The sequence below is a fragment of the Macrobrachium rosenbergii genome, chromosome 28 (assembly GCF_040412425.1).
Source record: "Macrobrachium rosenbergii isolate ZJJX-2024 chromosome 28, ASM4041242v1, whole genome shotgun sequence".
NCBI lineage: Eukaryota > Metazoa > Arthropoda > Malacostraca > Decapoda > Palaemonidae > Macrobrachium > Macrobrachium rosenbergii.
The window spans coordinates 33,363,072-33,385,060 of NC_089768.1; the positions used below are offsets into that span (position 1 = coordinate 33,363,072).

Below are 21,989 nucleotides of genomic sequence, written 5' to 3' on the forward strand. Positions count from 1 at the left end.
AAGAAGAAAGAAAATACCGTCAAACGATCAAAACAAAACTGAGCAACGTACCATACAGATGATGACGTCATCGCACTGACGTCTATCTATTTTAAGATGTCTCTCGAAGGATGCCGTTTCATAAGAGCCCTTAGGAATCATCCGAGGTCCTCATAGGCTACGGGCAGTGAAAGACTAAGAAAAGGAGTGATGCTTCGGGGCTATAATCCAAATGTGATTGGAGATCATTATATCTTGCTTCAGACGAGCTGGAGAGAGAGAGAGAGAGAGAGAGAGAGAGAGAGAGAGAGAGAGAGAGAGAGAGAGAGGTTGGGGTGGGGTGGGGGAGATTAACAGATAATAATGATCCTTACAGACCTCTCGATAAGGCAAGTGGGATCTATACCTGAGTGTGACATATCCTGTTGCAAGCACAGAATCGAAACGTCTTGTAAGGGTCATAGCAATGCCTGCCAGTAAGATGGTCTTCAGAATAGCTTCCTTATTCTAAGAAACATTACTCAGTTTTCTATATTTGCTCATAAAGCAACGCGTGCTTCCGAAATCAATTGCGATGTTTTAAAGGATGAAATGTTATATTCCTCCAGAATTTACCACTTTTAAAAGTGTCCCCAACACTGTTGAATGAATTATCTTACAACTAACTAGCACTTTTTTACAGCCGAATGGAACACAGGTAAAGGCAAGATCTACAGTAGAGAACATTATCTCTCATTTTTATAACCTGTCGTTTAGCTACAATATATAAATTAAATAATGGGGAAGTTCCGACATAGCTTCATCTAACCCATAATATACTGAAGAACTCTGTTTATACCCGACTAGAATTTCAAAACCACAGCGGACATATGAAATTACCGTTCTTGGCATTTCTCGTCTGCGGTAAAATCTATACAAGTACCATAAAACAATATATTATGCAATGTATAAAAGTGAACTTCCTTCTGTTGAAGATTCAAACACGTAGGAAAGTCACAAAATCTACTCATCATCAGAAAGAACTGACACGGGGTCCTGAATGCAAGATTTAAATCTTTCATAGATATAAAAAGGCAAGTTAATTTTTACATCACACACAATGAGGACGCAAAACATTGGCGTTTCCATGTCTCTCTCTCTCTCTCTCTCTCTCTCTCTCTCTCTCTCTCTCTCTCTCTCTCTCTCTCTCAAAGCACTTTGTGACCGGTCATGGGAGTAGCGAAGGATGTTGACAAGTGCTTAATAAAAAGAGTTGATCAAGTAGTGAACACTTTGACACGAGTGATGTCAGCGAAACGAGAACAGGAGTAGCCTCTTATTTTGATGGGGAGAAGGAAAGATGTGTCCTCAGGGTCCCTGGTCCTGGCAAAGGTAAGGTCTGGTGGAGGCAGTTTGCCCAAAAGATGGCCCGACCCAAGTTCACTACCAGTTCATATGCTTTCCGACAGGCATTATTGTGGTCGCAGGTGTCTGATTCCTTAAAATGGTGGCTGAGGACTGGCCTCAGGTGACTTGGTTGCCAAGTCAGCAGTTCCAACTGTCTCTCCGACATCCCAAGAATTAGTTCGTCAGGTCATTATCAGCTGCCCGAGCTCTCTATCAAGAGGAATGAGTGAAAAGAGGAGAGTGTGAACTCTTACACCTGCGCCCTTACGTATCAGAATTCCAACAGACTGAGAATATCTGCCTGTACGAGAAATAAGAAAAGTTCAGCAGGAAGAATATCATTTTTGCCGTGGCTAATCCTGGATTCTATTTTTAAAGGGACTTGTGAATGCTGCCACTGACGATGCACTCAGTAAATAGAAGAGAAAGTGTCTGTTTCTTTAGTTTTCATTCTATATCGTAGCTATTCTCCGCTCTTCATGGGAAATGTTAAATTAATATAACAGCAAAAGAAAAGAGAAAGGAATCACCTTGATCTAAAGAATGCTTCTGGATATAAAATTTTTCGTTAAGTAAAGTAAAAATAACGAGGGGGAAAGATGAAGGATATCGTCACACACTATATATATATATATATATATATATATATATATATATATATATATATATATATATATATATATATATATACACATATATATATATATATAGTGACGATATCTTTCATAGCAGCTTCCCTATAGCTAGAATATTCTTCATCTTTCCCCTCGTTATATACAGTATATGTGTGTGTGTTTGTGAGTGTATGTAAGTGTGTATGTATATATAAGGTGTGTGCACGTATGTATGTGTGTGAATATACGTTTGTGGTTGATACTGTCAGCAAAAAAAAAAAAAATAGAAAGATATCCTGACAATAAAGACGACACCTGAGTCTGTGCAAAGGAACAAAAACTAAGAAGACGTCCATAACAGGAAAAGGACGGGAGGAGGTGAAATAAGAAATAAAAGGATGCATTTATTCAAAGGAGGAGGAGGAGGAGGAGGAGGAGGAGGAGGAGGAGGAGAGCAGCCACGTCTGACCTTTAAGGTCAAACAATGTAACCAGCGGCGTGCGTCGGGACAACTAATTAACCGATTCATTGTTGACTTCGCAGGTTAGCTACTCGGCAAGTCATGATTATGGATGAGTCATGCTTGCTACAGAACGCGTCGCTACCATAACCTCTCGGATGGAGAGAGGCCGCATACATTTGAGAGCACTGTAAATTGGTATACAAAACCCTATGTATATTTATATCTATAGCCATGCAAGTGCCTTCATTTTCACATAAAGCGGTCTATCTCGTAACCAATAATACATTACATTTTGCTTAATGCGCAATCTCAATAGGAATATCTTACGTTTCAATTTTTCATTTTAAGAAAATTAACGTGACTAAATGAAACGAAAAAATTATATATATGTTTAATTCAAATAGTAATACTGGCGTCTGTATTAAAAAGACGCTCTTCAATTAGAGCAAAAAGAAGTTTCGAGTGAAGTCAACAAGGTCATCAAATAGGCAAATAGCCTCAACATTGAACTTCACACTGTGTGCGCGCTAGCGCGTGTTTAATAAGAACAAAAACAAGTCAGTAACCAATTCATATAAAAGAAATCATTCAGAGTAAGAAAACAGTTCAGCAAGAACAAACAAACGCGAATGAATGAAAAGGGATACATAAGAGAAGGTAAGAAACTTGGTAATGGCGAAGGTCAAAAGTTCAAGGCGAGGAGAAACAAAACCCCACGCGAATGTGGATAAATGGAGGATGGGAAAGGGAGGAGGGGTGTGGAAGGAAAGCGTGGTGGGAGGGAGAGGGGGGGGGAGGCGCTGACGACGACGACGACGCAGGATAAGCAGGGCGCTTTGATCGGAAATGGAAGAGCAGCCGGAGGCGAAGATAACGCCGGCAAATTGGGGATAATTACCGGGTCCTACGGGAGAGAAGGATGATGGTGATGAGGATGACGGTTCACCCTCGGGGCGTGTGGCCCCGTGGGAGTTTCCTCAGTGGATCCTTCCAATGCTTACCCTAAACAACGGCAGTCAAATGGCTTTATTGGGCCCTGTTTAAGTAGGTCCATAAATGTAAACAATACTGAGAAATGAATTTCTTTTTTATATATTTTCGCTTCGCACTGTAGAAAACAGAATTCCAATGCGGTAAGGCCTTCCAGAATTCTTGATAATAACATTTTAATAAATATATAAACGGAGAAGAGTAAAATTACGGAACGAAAAAATATATTTATAATTTTGTAATGAAAATGCACAGACAATGCCACGAACAAAGTATAGTAAAATGACAGAACTGTAGTCATAAAACAATGAAAATCAATCGTAAGCCCGCTCGTCATCAAAGCGCAGCTATTCCGTAACAACGCAATTTTTTCTCAACACACAAGGACAAACGTGACATCTACGAATGCCCCGCCTTCCTAATGCGCCCCTCCCCCCTCCCCGAACCCCCTTCCACTTGGGAAAAAGACATTTTTTCGACGATCGTATCCGTGAGAGAAAATCACCAATCGGTACGCATGATTATGCTGCAAACCTTCAAGTGCTGTTATCCAGCGGGATCCTGGCAATGCAGCAGTTTTTCTGTCTTATTTTTTCCGATCCCGTCAGCATCTGAAAAACCTCTAAATAGGCAAGGTAAGAAATATGCCGATGCAGTATACTAAATTCCTCCAAACTTGACATGTTCTTACCAAACACCTATATAAGATGACGCTAACTTCTTTACTTATTTCCTTATAGGCTAACCAACAACGTGTCATTTCTCATAGATATAAAAAATCATATAATAAACTTCTCCAAATGGATGTAGAACGAAGACAGTCAAATCACTAATACAACAGAAGGCCTCATTTTAAACACTGTCATTTATTCCCGACTCAGAGAGAGAGAGAGAGAGAGAGAGAGAGAGAGAGAGAGAGAGAGAGAGATTTGAAATAACGAAACCACAGAAAGGACAGCAATACATAACCTCGGCATCTGTGTCTCCTCTACGGAAATAGTAGAGCGTATGTTACCAATTGTTACAAATGTTTTTTCCTTGCATGGTTATTTATGTTTTTCTAGTCGAGGAAACGATCATTATTACAGTATTATAATTCTACAGGAGAGCAATAATAAGTTGCAGCTCAGCGATTTCAGTCTAAATGTCTGCACACCGCACTCTATTTTGAAATACTATTGGACCTTACACTACAGTAACATCAATATGGCTTCGTATCGATTTAACCTTCTCAGTATATAGCTTTTACTACTGGGAGAAACCGCAAGCACTTACAATTATTGCTCAACAACTTAACACGTCTAAAAATGGCTTACGGGAAGCAAATATCGCTTCTGTCTGGCAAAATTGAGAGAGACATTGCAGCCGAGGCTCTTACGAAAAGCAGACAGTTTACCTACTGCTCACAAAGTTAGATTTTTATTTCAATAAGAATATCACAATATTCTTCCTTACTATTTTCATTCTTGTACCTCAGTAACTAATAATACTTGTTTAAGTGATGGTGATTCCATTGACTACCCTAACATTATGGCCAATCAGTCGTTACATATTTAGGAAGTTGTATGCAAATTGCTATACCCTAAAGCACGAGAAAATACTCAGAAACGAGTCGATACATCCACGATATACTGCACAAAGGAAGCCCAGAACCAATTTCATGCCACAGATTCCTGAAGAATAAAAAAAACAAAAGATATACGTCACGTCCTGCAGCCAAGTCCCCAATCACTCACCACGAGCCAAGCAGAACGAAAGAAGAGAGAGAGAGAGAGAGAGAGAGAGAGAGAGAGAGAGAGAGAGAGAGAGAGAATATAATACCCGTTATCTGAAGCCGACGTCCCTGTCCTCTTGGCATTTCGGCAGTGGCTCCACCGTTATCGGGAGGCACCGGTCATGCACTTCCGCTCGGATCGATTTAGGGCCGAAGGCGTCGTTTTGACCTTCAACCGACAAGACATTTCATTTACGACGAGTCAATTAAAGCTCGTTAAGATACATGATCGACAAGCGTTCATTTGAAGAAAGCATGTCTTTCCAGTAAGCAGTTTATGACAGTGGCAACCGTACGCAATCATGTATCACTGAAAAAATGATATATACATATATATATATATATATATATATATATAAATATATATATATATATATATATATACAGTATATATATTCAAATACATATATATACGTGTACTGTATGTATATATATATATATATATATATATATATATATATATATATATATATATATATATAACTTTATATATTGTTCTGTGCATTAGTAATAAAGAAATTCAAACTGGAAATGGAGTTTTATTCAAAAAGCTTTCTTGGACAAACAGTCCACATTATCAAGAGAGATACTTGATAATGAGAGATCCAGTTTGAATGAGGTAGTAATATATATATATATAGTTTTAAAATATCTACTAAAACACGTGAATTTTAATTAATGTTCCATTTTATTACTTCATATTCACTGAAAAACATCCATTTTTATCCTATCATTGCATACCTGTAATATGCAACACACGCACCCTACCCCTGCTTAGAATGTACAAGCAAGCGTAGCCAGAACCTTCACTTAAACTTTGCAGTTCACGAGTTTATAAAACAAATGTCTTTAGTCAAGCACAGACATCAGACAAAACAGATGTAAGATAATGAAAACAGAACAGTGTAAGATAAAGGCAATATATAAATATATAAAATTATATATATATATATATATATATATATATATATATATATATATATATATATATATATATATAATTTTAAATCATGCCTCCTTTTCCCCCTCAGTGGGAGAAGCAAGATGGGGTTAGCCTTCACATTCCCAACAAGGCTTCTGGGATGCAGCTGCTAGCCTCATTTCCTTCCCCAGCCGTCTGACTACTAGGTACATCCCCCCACCCCACCCAGGGGGTCAAACCTGGGACACTGGAACACGCCTAAAAAAAAAAAAATAAAAAAAAAAAATAAAACAGAGCGTGTTGTTCAACTGGTTACCTCCTCTCCTCTTTATGCAAACCCGTGCTGTTTCCGGGATGCTTACGCGATCGGGTCGTGAACGCCGACGGACGTATATGCGTATGCAAATGTTCTTTACATGGAAATGAATGGAAAACAAATGCGTGCGTTCATACGGCGTTACGCATATTCAACAGCAATATACGCTACGTGCGGAAGCGGAATGGAATATATATTGTGCCTCTGTGTTTCACTCATACCACAAAACGTTTCAAACGTAGATTTTCGTAGTATTAACGAATTGATTCCTTTAGCCAGTTTCGAATATCCAGACTGGTCAATAAAACTGTTACTCTTTCAGTCATAAACCCAGACTCTTACAAAACCTTATCTCCCTTATGCCACTCTGACATTTAGAGGAACTTACGCTCTTCTTCCCCACTTAAAGGAGAAACCTGAACAAAGTGCCTCCACCAATAAATCTCTCACCACAGATATAGCCCTAAGAAGGGAATTCCTCCAAGAAGACTGTTCCCTTACAAATTGCATTTCAATACCAGAGCATTGTGATAACTCGAAAGCATTAAACACACACACACACACACACACACACACACACACACACACATATATATATATATATATATATATATATATATATATATATATATATATATATATATATATATATATATATAAAGGTCCTTCACTAACAAGGGCGGCTCCAGAAAAAAGTAATCAGAAACACTAACATCCAAATTAATTCGCATTTCGCAGTTGCAACCGCACAGAAGCCATCAATACTGCAAACACCATCTCCAGCCGAACAGATTGGGGGATTCCTAGTGAAAACCTGACCGAGCATCTGGGAACCATATCTACTGTATTACTCTAACAAAGCATCAAAGTGCTCTCAGCTTTAGTCATCGGGAATTTATTACCCTCTCTCTCTCTCTCTCTCTCTCTCTCTCTCTCTCTCTCTCTCTCTCTCTCTCTCTCTCTCTCTCTCTCTCTCTCTGCAAAAACACACGTACCCCTGATTACTCTGATTGCATAACGAAAGGTACAGCTTCTGTTAACATGTTTTTTCGCATCTCGCAGAATTTGCTCTGCTTCTTTTTCTCTCAATGTCTGGATGAGGAAAAGTCATTAATAAACTTGTTTTTAATTCTGCAATGCAATCAGTTTAATTTACTTGTTTTCATCAGGTTCCGTACATACGTTCAACAAGGGTATCACTTCCAACACCTACAATATTAATAATAATAACAGCAACAACACCAATAATAATAATAATAATAATAATAATAATAATAATAATAATAACAATAATAATAATAATAATAATAGTATTATTATCTTCACCATTATTAAACGGGCCACAACTGGGTACGGCACGGAATAATAATAATAATAATAATAATAATAATAATAATAATAATAATAATAATACTGTTAAAAAAATTCTGTCTTTGAACGGTATTAGGCCGTACTTCAAACATAAAATGCAAAACAAAAATGTTTAAGACTGTTTCGAGCTTTCCTGAGAGAGAGAGAGAGAGAGAGAGAGAGAGAGAGAGAGAGAGAGAGAGAGAGAGAGAGAGAGAGAGAGAGCGAGCTCTTTAAATACAATTAGCTTCTGTATTAACCAAATACAACGACGCGAGTGCAACTGGCAGGAAGAAGGTCCACTGAGCAAATATGAATAACAAATTCAATTGGATTCAACCGTTTCTTTTCATCATATATGTTACATACCGTGCCTGACCCGCAAGGGGGGGTAGTGCTGTGAGTGTACATCAGGCGGTGCACTGTAGACATCACTTAAGACTTTGCGGTGTCCCTTCGGCCCTAACTGCAACTCCTTTCATTCCTTTTGCTGAACCTCCGTTCATATTCTCTTTCTTTCACTTTACTTTCCACCCCCTCCTAGCAATTGTTTAAACGTTTTTCAGCGCCGAATGACCTCGTAGGTCCCTGCGCTTGGTCTTTGGCGTAATTTCATCATCCAATTCCATACCTTACCAGGCCACTCTTTTCTCCATTGAATTGTTTGGTGTCATCGCATGCCATAAAATAGAAAAACATGCGCATATCAATGCGTACGCTAACACATGAAACATTCATATGATACAAGTGAATAAAACAAAGTGGTCGAGATGAAAGCCCGGAAGCTAGGGACGAAACGCACAGTCAGGAAGGTCGGCCCAAGGTGCCTTTATTCTTTGTAGCTACATTAGTGCCAATGGTGGGGGGAAGCTGGCCCAGGCTGGACGACAACAAGTCTAAGAGTGGAGTTTATTATCCGTAGACTTTTGTCATTACATAAGAAACAATACAAAATACAACACACTATATAAACCTGGCTTGAAAACATTGGGGATTACTGTGGTTCTTGAGGTTCCTCATCACCTCTGCACACAATAAATTTCGTATATGCCCAGGAAAAAATCAGTTGAAAGGTTTGATCTTACGCCTAGATTTTCAGATCAAACTTAAGATGCAACTAACCACTGGCTGCTCATCCCAAGTGTTTTCTAGACGCGAAACATGGCTGCGGTTACCTGCGATAAATTTTCCACCGTTCTTCCGACTCTCACTGTGCATTCTTGTCATCGTTTAATTCACTATCTACAGAAATTATAGCATAGAGACGCCGTATCGCCATCGCTAAAGCACTGGCTTTCAAGTCCAATCTTAGGTTTCGCAAAGCTACTGTTTAAGAGAACGTTCTCTGAAATTAGAATAGATGCGAGGATTCTCTCTCTCTCTCTCTCTCTCTCTCTCTCTCTCTCTCTCTCTCTCTCTCTCTCTCTCTCTCTCTCTCTCGTGTTTTTCCATGCAAGTGAAGACGGTGCGAAATTACAAACAAATTTCAAAACAAAGAGAATGATATAAACATTCCCTAAGTAGAAATTTAAAGGCAGAAATTTAATGGAAGTGGAAACCAGGGGGGGACTGATTCTCATGAAAGTTCTTCATTGGATGGGTGGGTAGAGCTCTCGGCTAGCACGCTGTTGGCCCAGCGTTCGACTCTCCGACCGTCCAATGAAGAATTAGAGGAATTTATTTCTGGTGATAGAAATTCATTTCTCGTCATAATGTTGTTCGGATTCCACAATAAGCTGTAGGTCCCATTGCCAGGCAACCAGTTGGTTCTTAGCCACGTAAAATAAATCTAATCCTTCGGGCCAGCCCTAGGAGAGCTGTTAATCAGCTCAGTGGTCTGGTTAAACTAAGGCATATTTAACTTTTTTTTTTTTTTTTGAGTATTTCTAAAACAAGAGAATGGATTTGCACGTATCTACTTGAGTGTACTTCATTATCTATGCTCGTTTAAGCAAACCCACCCTCTTGTCTACAGCCATAATCCCTGACTTTTAAAGAGCGGGCACGAGCGAGTGAATGTCATCCTTACTCAAATCTACACTCAAATAAATTTGAATATAAATATCAGTAAACCTTTGGAAGAAGCTTCTATGTTTGGGATACTAGATCTATCAATCGCCCTGTCGCTAACACCTGCCTCCCTTAATAGGCTGGATTAACGTGTTGCCTGAGCGAGTTAGAGAGATAATAAAAAGAACGCGGCGTGGCATAATGTTCCCTTTTTTGAAATTCGTTTAATCTGATTCTGTACAAGCAAGAGGTCTTGCTTCTTCAGCAGCCAGTAGCAGAATCGAGGAATGTTTCCGTGATAAACACTGCACACCTTGCCAGGAGTAGCGACGCCTCCTGATACTCAAATTTACCCTCAACCGCCATCAAACTCATTTCGTAAAAATAATATTAAACGAATACTTATCAGCTATCTTCATTTTCCACAACTGCACATCAATTCGTACGCAGCAGGCGCTACAGTGCTCCATGTATTGCAGATTAAAACGCAAGTGAATCAATACAAGCGAAGAGAGAAGTTTGAATATAAAAACAACAAACATTTTTCGAATGAAATTCACACAAAACACGAAGTAACATAAGCAGAATAAATCTAGGCTAGGATAAAATAACACTTCAGAAAACAGAGTGACAGTCTTGAAAATTTTGTTAGAAATTTAAAAGGGCTTCAACATTTACACGAATCCTCGCCTAAATCAAGTGACTTCAGAATTTAAACAAGAACCATAAAAATAAAGAAAGTACCGTGCATAGCTCAGTACGCGCTAAAGATATTAACGGCAGCCATAATAGTAGCGTCAACGATGACAGGCTAAAAATGTTCTTAAAAGTTCATATCCAAGGCCCTTGGTAAATACTGTACAGGAACCTCTACTTGCAGGGCTACGGCAGGTTTAGTTACTCTACTTCAGATGAGCCTGAATGCTCCAAATTGGAGAACCATCAACTTGCTATGAAATCTCATTAAATGTGCAATGTAATCTGCAGTAAGGCTGACCAATCAAGGAAAAACACTTGACAAGCGATTACTTCTGACGTTTATACAAACTTTTAAACAAAACTGTTGCAAATGCATAAATTGCACAATAAACCAACATACAATAAAAAGAATCTAGTAGCAAAAAGGGAATTCGTATTTGCAAAAATTCATGCAAGCATAAAAAAAAAAAAACAGAAAACTTAGAGAGATGAAAGAACAGTGTCTAAAACGTCAGCAGCAGACACAACAGTCTTCTCATACGAGGTGAACACTCCACTAAATTCTCCCAGCTGAACAAAGGGCAAGTCAGGACTCCGGATGAATATTCTCTTCATTCACATTAAAGCCAATTAACCCTATGCCAATTAAAACTCGACCTTTCAGGCTAATGTCCTTCCCAGTGTACACAGAGGCAACGGCCTTATAAGAAACAGGCCGCAAGGACTGATAGACGTCTTGTGGGGAGAAAATTGAGAAAAAATACCCTCGAATCTCCGTGTGTGTGTGTGTGTGTGTGTGTGTTTTGTTTTGAGTTGGAGAAATGACTGAAACAAAAGCTATGTAAACCAGCTAAGTTTATGGCTTGCTCTGAACCAGAGAAAGAACTCTGAACCAGTGCTCCATGCAGACAGTTCTAAAAATGGTCTGGGTGCTTTACTCGTACAGGATGATAAGTAGGAAGTATCATGTTTACGAAAGCTTAAAATTCAATATCCATAACATGTGGTGAAATAGCTTTTTAAAAAAACGAAACAAAGATGCATAAAGGAATATGAACAGTTATATACGAGGAATAATATTAATAATAAAATAATAATAAAAGCAAAAAATATACCATCTATTCCAAGACGAACATAAAAAAATATATATTGCCACTGAAAGTTAAAACCGCCCCAGTCTTCCGTTGCAATATTGTAAGAGCAACAATAAAATAACCGGAAACGACTTGGGTTTTACACCTTACTGTTCAATAATTGAACAAAATTAAAAGGCTGTACCGTTCGAAGGACAAAATTTCCCCCTTTAGCCTAGACTTACTGGAACTTTCCTTTCCTTTATAATAGGCTTTCGCCTCTTTGGGGAATGCCAAGGAGCTTAGAAAAAATAAAAAAACAACAGAGAGACTGAGGATCTTTCCGTAAGGCGTGTTCACGCCATGACAGCGCGGATGTGGCATTATTAATTATGGACGATATTCACACCTAATCCAGTCTCCTCCATATTTCGCTGACTGCTTCCTTTTTCCTTTTTATTTCACCTGGATTTATCCTCGCTTATATGAACCCAGGGCAGTAATGATAACAATACTGTAAGTTTATAATAATCTCAAAATCGCACGAGTCGCTAAAGTGGTGAAGAAATCCACAATGTCAGTGTAAATATATATATTAAAATATATACAAAACGAGAGCTTTCGTTCTCAACCTAAGGAGAATCGTGCAGGTTTCCGAAAGCCCTCGTTTTGCATATATTTTCAGTTCGTATTTACACTGACATCATAAAGGATTTCTTCACCAATACTGTCAGTGCTATTTCCACATAAAAAAAAGGTCCAGCTGATTGGAAACTTTCCACGTGTTCAAGCAATAAGTCAAAACAAATTCACCATTATAGCTACTGAAAGCAAATTAATAATAAAACAATTCTTATTGTGTTGATAGTCCCTGAGACTGGTTACTTTCTTCACCATGCGAGTTATGGAAATCGAATGAACTTAAAATAACCTTTGACAAAATAACCTGAGTGAAGAGAACTCGAAATATATAATTTATTTACCCGCAAAATATACAATTTATTTACGCCCCTTTTATGGTCAACTGAATTTCAAAACAACTGGCACTCCATTAACTTCAAAATGAAGCTAGACCGAGTCAACTGTTTAAGTGCACCACCTGAAATGTTGTATTCTTTCCTGCATGCAAATTCGCTCATGACTGACTGATTGCTTTACGTCACACTGGCAGTGCAACAACCAAGGTTCTGGACGCGAAAAAGCTTCTTATTTGCTAATATACACACTTATATTGCGAGATAGGCATGAAACCAGAGATAACTGCCAAGAAACGAACGACCGATAGGCCGATCGCTAGCGGGCATGTCGAAAAAGTGCGCGCGCGCACGCACGCACACACACACACAGCGCACCTTGGCATGAGGCAAATTTAAAGTCCACTTACATTATGTACACAGTCTCCAAGCCATGTACAACTGCCAAACATCGAATCAGCTGTAAAGGCGGGTCAAGTCCATTGTACAATGAATGCTCTCTTGGAGCAAAAAATGTACACACGTACACGTGGGTGGGGCAGCCAGAAACCAGTTTTGCTACCCACCAAACATGGAAGACATGAGAGAGAGAGAGAGAGAGAGAGAGAGAGAGAGAGAGAGAGAGAGAGAGAGGAAGGTGGTGGTGGCTAACAGAGATCTTCCTCACATTCAGTCTTCCTCATCCTGATTCTGCCCCCCACCATGTCATGACCATTCCCGTCCATCCCCCGTCATACAAACACACACACACACACACACACACACACACAAACACACGGACACAAAATTTCATGAATTTAAAACTATGAGGAACTGACCGACTACTGGTAGAAAGAAATACGTATGAGAATGAATGTAAGCCTCTACGATATATATCTATTTAGGTCTTGTGGCTTTTATAACACGCGTTTCTGAATAGTGACGCAAAGAATGGTTTAATCCGTACTTAATTTCGCAAGACTGAGCAAAAGTAGGAACTAAATGATTTTACCACGGTTATGCTTTTATCTGGAATCTCCAGTAGGCTATGGCTTCGCTGGACAGCATCCACAGTGGGCCTTTTCAATCTCAATAATGACGTTAGTCCATTCTTTAGTGGAATCTTTGGGCGTCGTTCACCTCAAGGAATTTTAGAGAACAATGCATTAAGTAACTTTCAACCAAACACAATGCATGAGACGTTTTTTCTAAATGCTTTTTGACGATGTTAAGTGCGCAGTATGAGTTCTTCAAATCTCTATTCTGTTATCCAGCCATCTTCGTTCATCAACCCTTCCTACGTCTTCATTCACTTCGTGGGCTTCCTCTATTACGTGTATTCCACACCGAATCGATCTTATCGTAAAAGAACTACGTCCTGGGGCGCATTCCCACAGACGGAGATCATAAATTTAGTCAAGTTCAGTGGAAGTTTCTACGTATTCTTCTGTCCAACTGAGCATCGACTTCTATACAGCTTGCTAGTTTTTCCGATGACCGTCTCTGAGCTGGAGAGGGGATATTTAGGATGATAATCCAACCATTTACTAGTCCAAAACCTTCGTTTTCGTTTTCCACAATCATTTCAATCCCACTATTATTTTTTATTCAGTCTGGCAGTTCAATCAAGACCTTGGGTGTACAGGTTACGTCCAACTTGTACCGTAAATACCAGATGAATCAAACTGTTACGTATATCTCTTTTTCACGTCGACAGTTCTTTTCTCCACCAGTCGTCAGAGATTTACAACGTCCCCAAAAGTCCATCGTCAGAGCCCTGGGAACAACTGCGTTGTTTCCTTTCGCGTCCGGACTGAACGCAAGGTATAGTTCTTATGATCAACGGCCTTGCACTTGCTTCTTATTTTTAGTTTTTTTTTCTTTTCTGTACGTCACAAAGTGGCCTTGCCGTCTCTTATCTATACAGTTTCGCTACTTAACTCAGGCGAGAATGGGTCAAAAAGCATAAAGAACGTTAATATCTCACGCTGCTTTTCCCGCGTTCGAAGCTTTACACAATGCATCATATTGTATGTATATATATATATATATATATATATATATATATATATATATATATATATATATATATATATATATATATATATGTGTGTGTGTGTGTGTGTGTGTGTGTGTACAGTTTTCCTACTTTATTTGAAAGAAGTATATCAGAGTATATCATTCAAGTGAATCCCATAACCAACGACTTTCAAGTACAGGCCGAAATAATTATAGGCACTCACAGCTTAACTAGTGGGGCTGCTAGTTCTTAAGCAATCTGCCTTAAAAATGGGACAACTGACGCCTAGGAACTGAAGGAATGCAAGACAGTTGATTAGTTAATTCCTGGAACAGTGTTCTTTCGACCTGGCGCACGAATTTAATACGGTTAAAATATTTCTGAATAAAATAGATGAACCTGAAAGTGCAAAATAACTCATGACGTTTTTAATACCCGGCAAAACAATGTAGCGACGTCGATATCAAAGAACTCGTTGCAATTAGCACCAGTGTCCACCAATGTCCTTTGAAAAGTCTTCGCGACTTGACCTCTCCTTAAAGTCTGATTCTGACAGCGGTCATTAGCTTCGATGCAATAGATCATCAAAAGTACTAATAAAATCCGATGGCGAAGTCGGCAGATATTCCTAATAAAGAACATTTTTCCATTATTTTTATTATTATTATTATTATTATTATTATTATTATTATTATTATTATTATTATTATTATTAAGTGCCTGACAAGAAAATTACCCATTATTTCAACTGGACTTTGTCTCTGCCTCAGTTTTAAAGAATAGACTGGTTGCTATGTATAGAAGTTTAATTTAGAAGGCTCCATTCTGACTAAGTTCACTTATTAATGAAATTTTCATGACTTAGGTGAACGTTCCGCCCATCTCATCTCGCATTATACGAAAGGAATACTGCTGCACTGAACATAAAATTAAAAACTGCTACACAGAAAATATAAAACCAAAATTAAAATTTCACAATGTGATTCTATTGAGTCGACTCAAGACCAAACTTTCCCACTGGAAGAAAAGGCAGATCCTTCACAATATAAATACATAAATAAATAAATAAATAAATAAATAAATAAATAAATAAATAAATAATGGAAAAAACAACCAAATAAAGAAATAAAGTTGCGCTAGCAAAATGTTTGCGCATTGATTACATGTATTGCATAAAGCAAAAATCAAATTATTGCTCTGAATATGATAGCATCCCAGCCCCTATTTTTTTTATAGGGGCCGCCTGTTGAAAAAAGTAGCCAAAAAAAAAAAAAAATCCCCCTATATCCACAGTATGTTTGCGTATGCCTAAGGCGCTCCCGAGGTGGCCCTTAATTGAAATTCCTGGTGAAATGGGCGTATAAATTCGACATCGAGGATCTCACTCCGGCCAGCCACTCTACCCCGAACTATGCAAACAATCCGAAAATCAAATTTAGAGCGACTTTATATCGCGTAAAAAAAGGAAGAAGAGGAAGGAGGAGGAGGAGGAGGAGGAGGAGGAGGAGGAGGAGGAGGAGGAGGAGGGAGGTTCCTGTCTGTAATCTTAAACTTTGCAGATTCGGTTTCTTTCGTTATTAAAAAGCGTTATTATTTTTTTAATTATGTTTCTTACTGCTGTTGATTTCTCAATTAATTTTCCTATGTAGCACGCATTTTTTAAAATTTTCAATAACTTTCGTTACCAAATGATAGTTATCTCATTAAATGATGCGTTACCAAATGGTACTTACCTCATTAATCGTTTCGTATTATTGAATTGCCAAGGTTAATCTCCTGCATTCAACGCAATTTTGCATCAATGAAGCTTAACATCAAAATTTATCAAGCATTTTACATTACAGACTTCTAGAACATTCATTTGCACAATCAATTCGTACATATACATAAATATTCAACAGTGAACCATCCTCGTCGCGAAATTCTACTGCTGATCACATTCAAAACATGTAGAACAGTTTCTACACAGTACTCTTGTAATATATATATATATATATATATATATATATATATATATATATATATATATATATATATATATATATATATATTTAACTATATATATATTCCATAAATCTCGATTATTTGACTTTGGGGTTTGTAAAAAAAAAAGTACATAATCTTTTGGACAAATTACTTTCATAAGCCAGTAAATCATATCCCTTGGCAGAAAAACTAAGTAATTTTAATGACTGAAATCAACTGTCTTTTGACGGGAATGATTTGTAGGATATCCTTATCAAGAAAACCGACATTTATATTGAAATTTCTTTAAAGTTTCGCGTTTTCCTTACTAAGTATATACTCTATACTCTCCTTAGCTCACTTTCACTATTCCCTGATCAGTAAACATATTCGAAAGTGAAAAAAATTAGTTTATTAATTTCTGGCAAAGTTCCCAGAGCAATCGGGACGAGGGTGTGTCCACGATATAGAAGGAAGAAAACAGCAAAAAAAAAAAAAAGCAATAATACATTCAATGTTAGATTCAATAGGCAAGGGAAAAAAGCTTTAACCGTGTTACTCATCACGATACTGCAAACAGTGACTCAAGATATGGATATTTACTATATACTGATATAAATATATGGATATTCTTTTCAATTGAGTGATATTTAATTGAAATGAATATCTGTGAAAGCGAAATCTGTGAGGCATCACTAAGAAGCCATGAAGACTGTGAGAACTTCAACTACCGTTTCCATTTTGCTGTAGCTCCTAAATTATCGTGTAATTTTCCTTTTCGTTTACGTAGTATGTTAACCTCATTCTGTTGGCTCAAGAGAACCTCTTGCATTGTGAGTTAATCGATACTGAGTTTAACTCGTGAGATTTGTAACTACCAGTTGGTCTTTTTGTTCAATTTTTCATTGTATATCCAATTGATTTCACTTTCATTGGGTATAATTATCCGTTTCAGACATCAGGTTACTTTTCAATTATAGCTGTCGAAATGCTGAACAGCATAAACAACCAAATAACGTCCCTTACAGAGGAGAGGCTGTCGTACTGAAATGCCTCACAATTCTTGTGCTTAGTGAACCTTCAAATGCCTTTTCTAAGCCATCGGATCTCGAAAGAACAAAGTCAGAGTAGATGACATCAAAGCTTTCGGCATCAGGCCATGTCACCTCTTAAAAATATACACAAAAACACACACACACGCTAAAAGATTAAACAACCACGCAGTATGTGCCTATAAATTTTTACGATAGTAACATTATAACCACTTTCGATTAAAACATGAAAAAAAATTTATTTCAACAAAAATAACACGATAAAGCAATTCAGTGTAAAAGTTGTTAAGCGTCAAACTACTTTATGAACAATTTCTCTATAAAAATACAGCGGAAAATCTTGTTCCCTGAAGACACAACTCCTTAAGACTCCCCTGGAGACGAAATGCCGCCGCCCTGATCTAAAATGCTCAAAGTTTGACGAGACAAGTTTTGAGTTTAAGTGCTAAATGGACTGCAACTTTTAAGCCACCAAGTTCGGCGAGCGAAATTTTCACGTAGCCAGAAATCTGTTCTGGGTTTTATTTCGTTCTTTTTCTTAATTTTAGTTGATGATGAGAGAGAGAGAGAGAGAGAGAGAGAGAGAGAGAGAGAGAGAGAGAGAGAGAGAGAGAGAGAGAGAGAGAGAGGCTTGAAACACGAGTTTGGAGCCTTTTTTATGCTTCCTCTGTATTTGATTTAGTTTTATTTATTACTTTCAAATTACGAAACTTTTCCACGTAACTCGAAAATTTTCCCGTCCATTTTTGCTCGTGAATATTTCCTCACTGGAGCAGCTCTATAGTCTTACCTTTTTCTCTGGTGGGTGTGTCGACAGATGAAGCTCGCCGCTGGTGAAGGCGACGCAGAACTGGACTCTCGCTGACGACCGCTGCTGAAATGGACACAGAACGAAGGATGCGGGTTATTTTGGGATCATTTTCACATAGCGGCGTAGATGGTTTTCAATATCGCAAGGTGTAATCATCAATATCTTTCATTATTCTCTCTCTCTTTCTCTAATGGGTCAGTATTCTCATCTCACAACCATAGTAGGCCACGGGCTCGATTTCGGGCTAGGAAGGTACTATTTGGGCATGCTCCTTCACACCCACTGCGCCCCTGTTGACCTCAGCAATAAATTACGAACCTGATGGTCAGCCGAGTGAAGAGAGACAGAGGAGAACAGAGTAAAATCAAAGAAATATAAATGTTTTATAAATCTAAATACAAAACCGTACATTTAAAGTACGAGGACCTCTGCAGAGTAATCCCTCACCCCACCGTGGTGGAACCATCCTTCAGATTTATCCGATAACCCTTAAAATAATATACTAGAATAAAAGGTTATTTTTCCTTTCAATCCATGACTTACGTTAAAATGAATAGCTAGATTCCACGGCGGGTTATAAATCAAGATAAACCCGACATCATGGGAACGGCAATGCTGATTTAATAGCCAGCCTTGTGTTCTGCACTGAAAAATGTACGAAAGGCAGTTTAAAATGTTTACTAGAAGAACAGCGCGTTCATTCAGCATGCGTGCGCTTTAGTATACATGGCATTTACTGAAAACAGCTTTTGGTGGTGCTACCAATTCTGTAAGGGAGGAATCCAAAAACGTTCATTAAAAGATTCTCTGAAAATTGACGTCGTAAGAGCAGATTTTCCCGCGCCCTCTGAGCATCGGGTGAGCAAGAAATAAAAAAAAAGAAAACAAACCACACTGCTAGAGAAGAAGACAATTGCAATGTCACACCCACAGGTTGGTTCCAACTGTACGAGGTTTTATGGTATTTCACTCGACGACAGCATCTTCGACTCGAGGACAATTTTGTTACTAAGGAGAGGTAAGTATAAATCGGCTTCCCAAAAGTTTACTATTCCTGAAGGGTACATATTATTTGTTACTTCTGCTCACTTTAGTTTGTGTACTTTATTTGATCTGCTTCTGCATATATATCTGAGTTCATTTCAGGGAATGAAGTACATCACTATGTTATTTAGGGCATAAAGTTAGTATGCAGGTTCTATATACTTTTTATGCCACATAATCTTTTGCCGATTCTTCATGATGGGGAGAAGTTAAGCCCTTCTTCCAGTCATTATCTGTGGTCATTACCAGTGAGACTAATCCTTGAGTGTTGATGCATAGTTTTTTTAAATCTATTATAATCATATTCCTTCCTAAATTTACGGGAAGTCATTGCGAAGATCTTAGGAAGAACATAAAATGACCATATTTTCTTTGAAAAAAAAAAAAGACAAGGTTATTACTTTAAAAACAGCTCTTAAGCCTTTCTTTTCGTACTCTTTAGTATTTCACATAAAATGGTACAAAGGTTCCAATAATAACGATTATATATTTCCCCTTAAAAAACTATCCACTTTCTTTCTATTCGATTATTATGTTAATTACCAAGATGCTATAATCTTTTTCTTGGGTTACAATTCGTCTTTACCCCATTTAGCGATTCCGTTATTATCAAAAGATTCTTCAGATTCGTAGAAAAGATATTTTCTTAGGACCAATTTATTTATCAACAAAATAAACTTCAAATTTATTTATCAACAAAATAAACTTACGCCACTAAAAAAGAGATATTAAGACACTTAAAAAATTACTTGACATACTATTCATTCCTAAGAAAGATTTTAATGAAAGTAACGTAATGAAAGTAATGACTAGAGATAACATAAAAGTATTAAAATATCTCAGGCAAATCATGCCATTACAGCGAATTACAATATAAAACTCCTATAAAACAAACTTTGAACATCTACACTGACGAAGACAATCTGAAATAAACCGCATTAGCGCCTAATATATACATCACAGAGAGAGAGAGAGAGAGAGAGAGAGAGAGAGAGAGAGAGAGAGAGAGAGAGAGAGCCGTTTGCATTCTTCACGAGTTCCTCACCCGAGTGCGTCCTATGGTAGAGGTGATGGTGATGTAGACTGGAGGTGCTACTGCTACTGCCGGGGCCGCTTCCTGGACCGATGCTCTGCCGGAGGGGGGAGAGCCTCAGGAGCGTCGGGGGAGCTTCGCTGCTCGAGGAACGCCGGAACAAACCCATGGTGACGCCTGTTCTCTAGCAGGCATGGGCTGCAGGGGGAGGTAGACGTGGCGGTTAGACACACTGCTTTAAAAATGGACAAACACAACTAAAATAATTCTCCCTGTGTTTTAATAATTTACTTACGTTTTCATCTTTTTTTTTATATAATTTTTAAATTTACTTTTCCCTCTTTCTGCCTTTTCTATTACCTTCTGTAACTCCTTTCAAATGAATGCCATATTCTTTGGAAGCTTGAGTTTCAAGTTAATGGCCCCTGTGGAGGGCTTGTTCCATATGAATAGGGTTCATCTTCTGAATAATAATAATAATAATAATAATAATAATAATAATAATAATAATAATAATATAATAATAATAATAATAATAATAATAATAAGTAGGCCTAACTTAAAGCATTAACAAGGGCACAAAAAATAAAACAACTCTATTTTCTTAGAAAAACATGACAAGGTATTTTATTTGGAAACAGTTCTTGGGCCTTTCTTTTCTTGCTCTATAGTGTTTCACATAAAATGGTAAAAGGGTTCCAATAATAATGAATACAATCCACAAAATGATGTAGTCTCTTCAAATACAAATTCTGAGAAATGAATGAACCACAGAACGACGACTCAGTGTATAAAACATAACCAAGAGAAACCACATAACAGGAAAGCAAGGCGGCAGTTTTATCCAGCATCATGTAACTTTCAGAAACCTTGACATAACTTTAAGGAAAATGGGATAATTTATATTACACTCAACGCCACAGCAATAAACTTTCGTAACATCATTTTGCGTCCAAGTTAGCGTTAAGCCTATTACCTACGCACGAAAGTCGAATATAAAAGAGCAACATGCTTTCCAAATTTCTGAAATACTTTGAGATGGTCAATTACGCTTTGCGTCAGCCTTTTGATATTCCAACCTGAATTAACCAAATCAGCTCAGAATTTCTCCCCTTAAACTCTACCACTTCGCAAGTATGTTAGTACCATAGAATGGTTTGAGTCTTCATGTATATGGATCAGGGTGTGTTAGAGAGAGAGAGAGAGAGAGAAGTAGGCCCCGATAAAGTTCCCAGACCTTGCAAGTGAAAAACCATAAACAAGTAATCACGGATAACCATAGAAAATCCATACCAGAGGACGATATGGTTGAGGTACAGAGCGGAAAGAAAAAGAACTTTTATTAAATAAGTCCTTCCCAAACCTGTCTAAACACTTTAGTCTTCAGAACAAACAGTTATTATACAGTAGATTATAGAGGTACGACTACAAATCCTGAAACGCACGCACGCACAAAACTGCAAACACTATGTAAACGTAACTAACATCCAGAACTCCGTACGAAGTCCCTTTGCAACGAACACCCGATGGCAAGA

General features: G+C 37.9%; 1 protein-coding gene across 6 annotated transcripts in view; it reads right to left on the reverse strand.

The window, feature by feature from the left end:
• Positions 1–21,989, reverse strand: part of LOC136854224 (uncharacterized) — a 316,005-nt gene that overhangs the window by 133,638 nt on the left and 160,378 nt on the right. For 3 of the 6 annotated variants that reach the window (XM_067130565.1, XM_067130567.1, XM_067130566.1), the window contains 2 exons: positions 20,467–20,652; positions 18,357–18,437 (listed from right to left, as the gene is read on the reverse strand). In XM_067130565.1, coding sequence (XP_066986666.1) covers positions 18,357–18,437; positions 20,467–20,623 — 238 coding nt within the window. In that variant the 5' untranslated portion in view covers positions 20,624–20,652. Of the gene's footprint in view, positions 1–18,356; positions 18,441–20,466; positions 20,653–21,989 lie in introns of all 6 variants that reach the window. The other 3 variants (XM_067130561.1, XM_067130563.1, XM_067130562.1) reach the window with 1 other exon arrangement.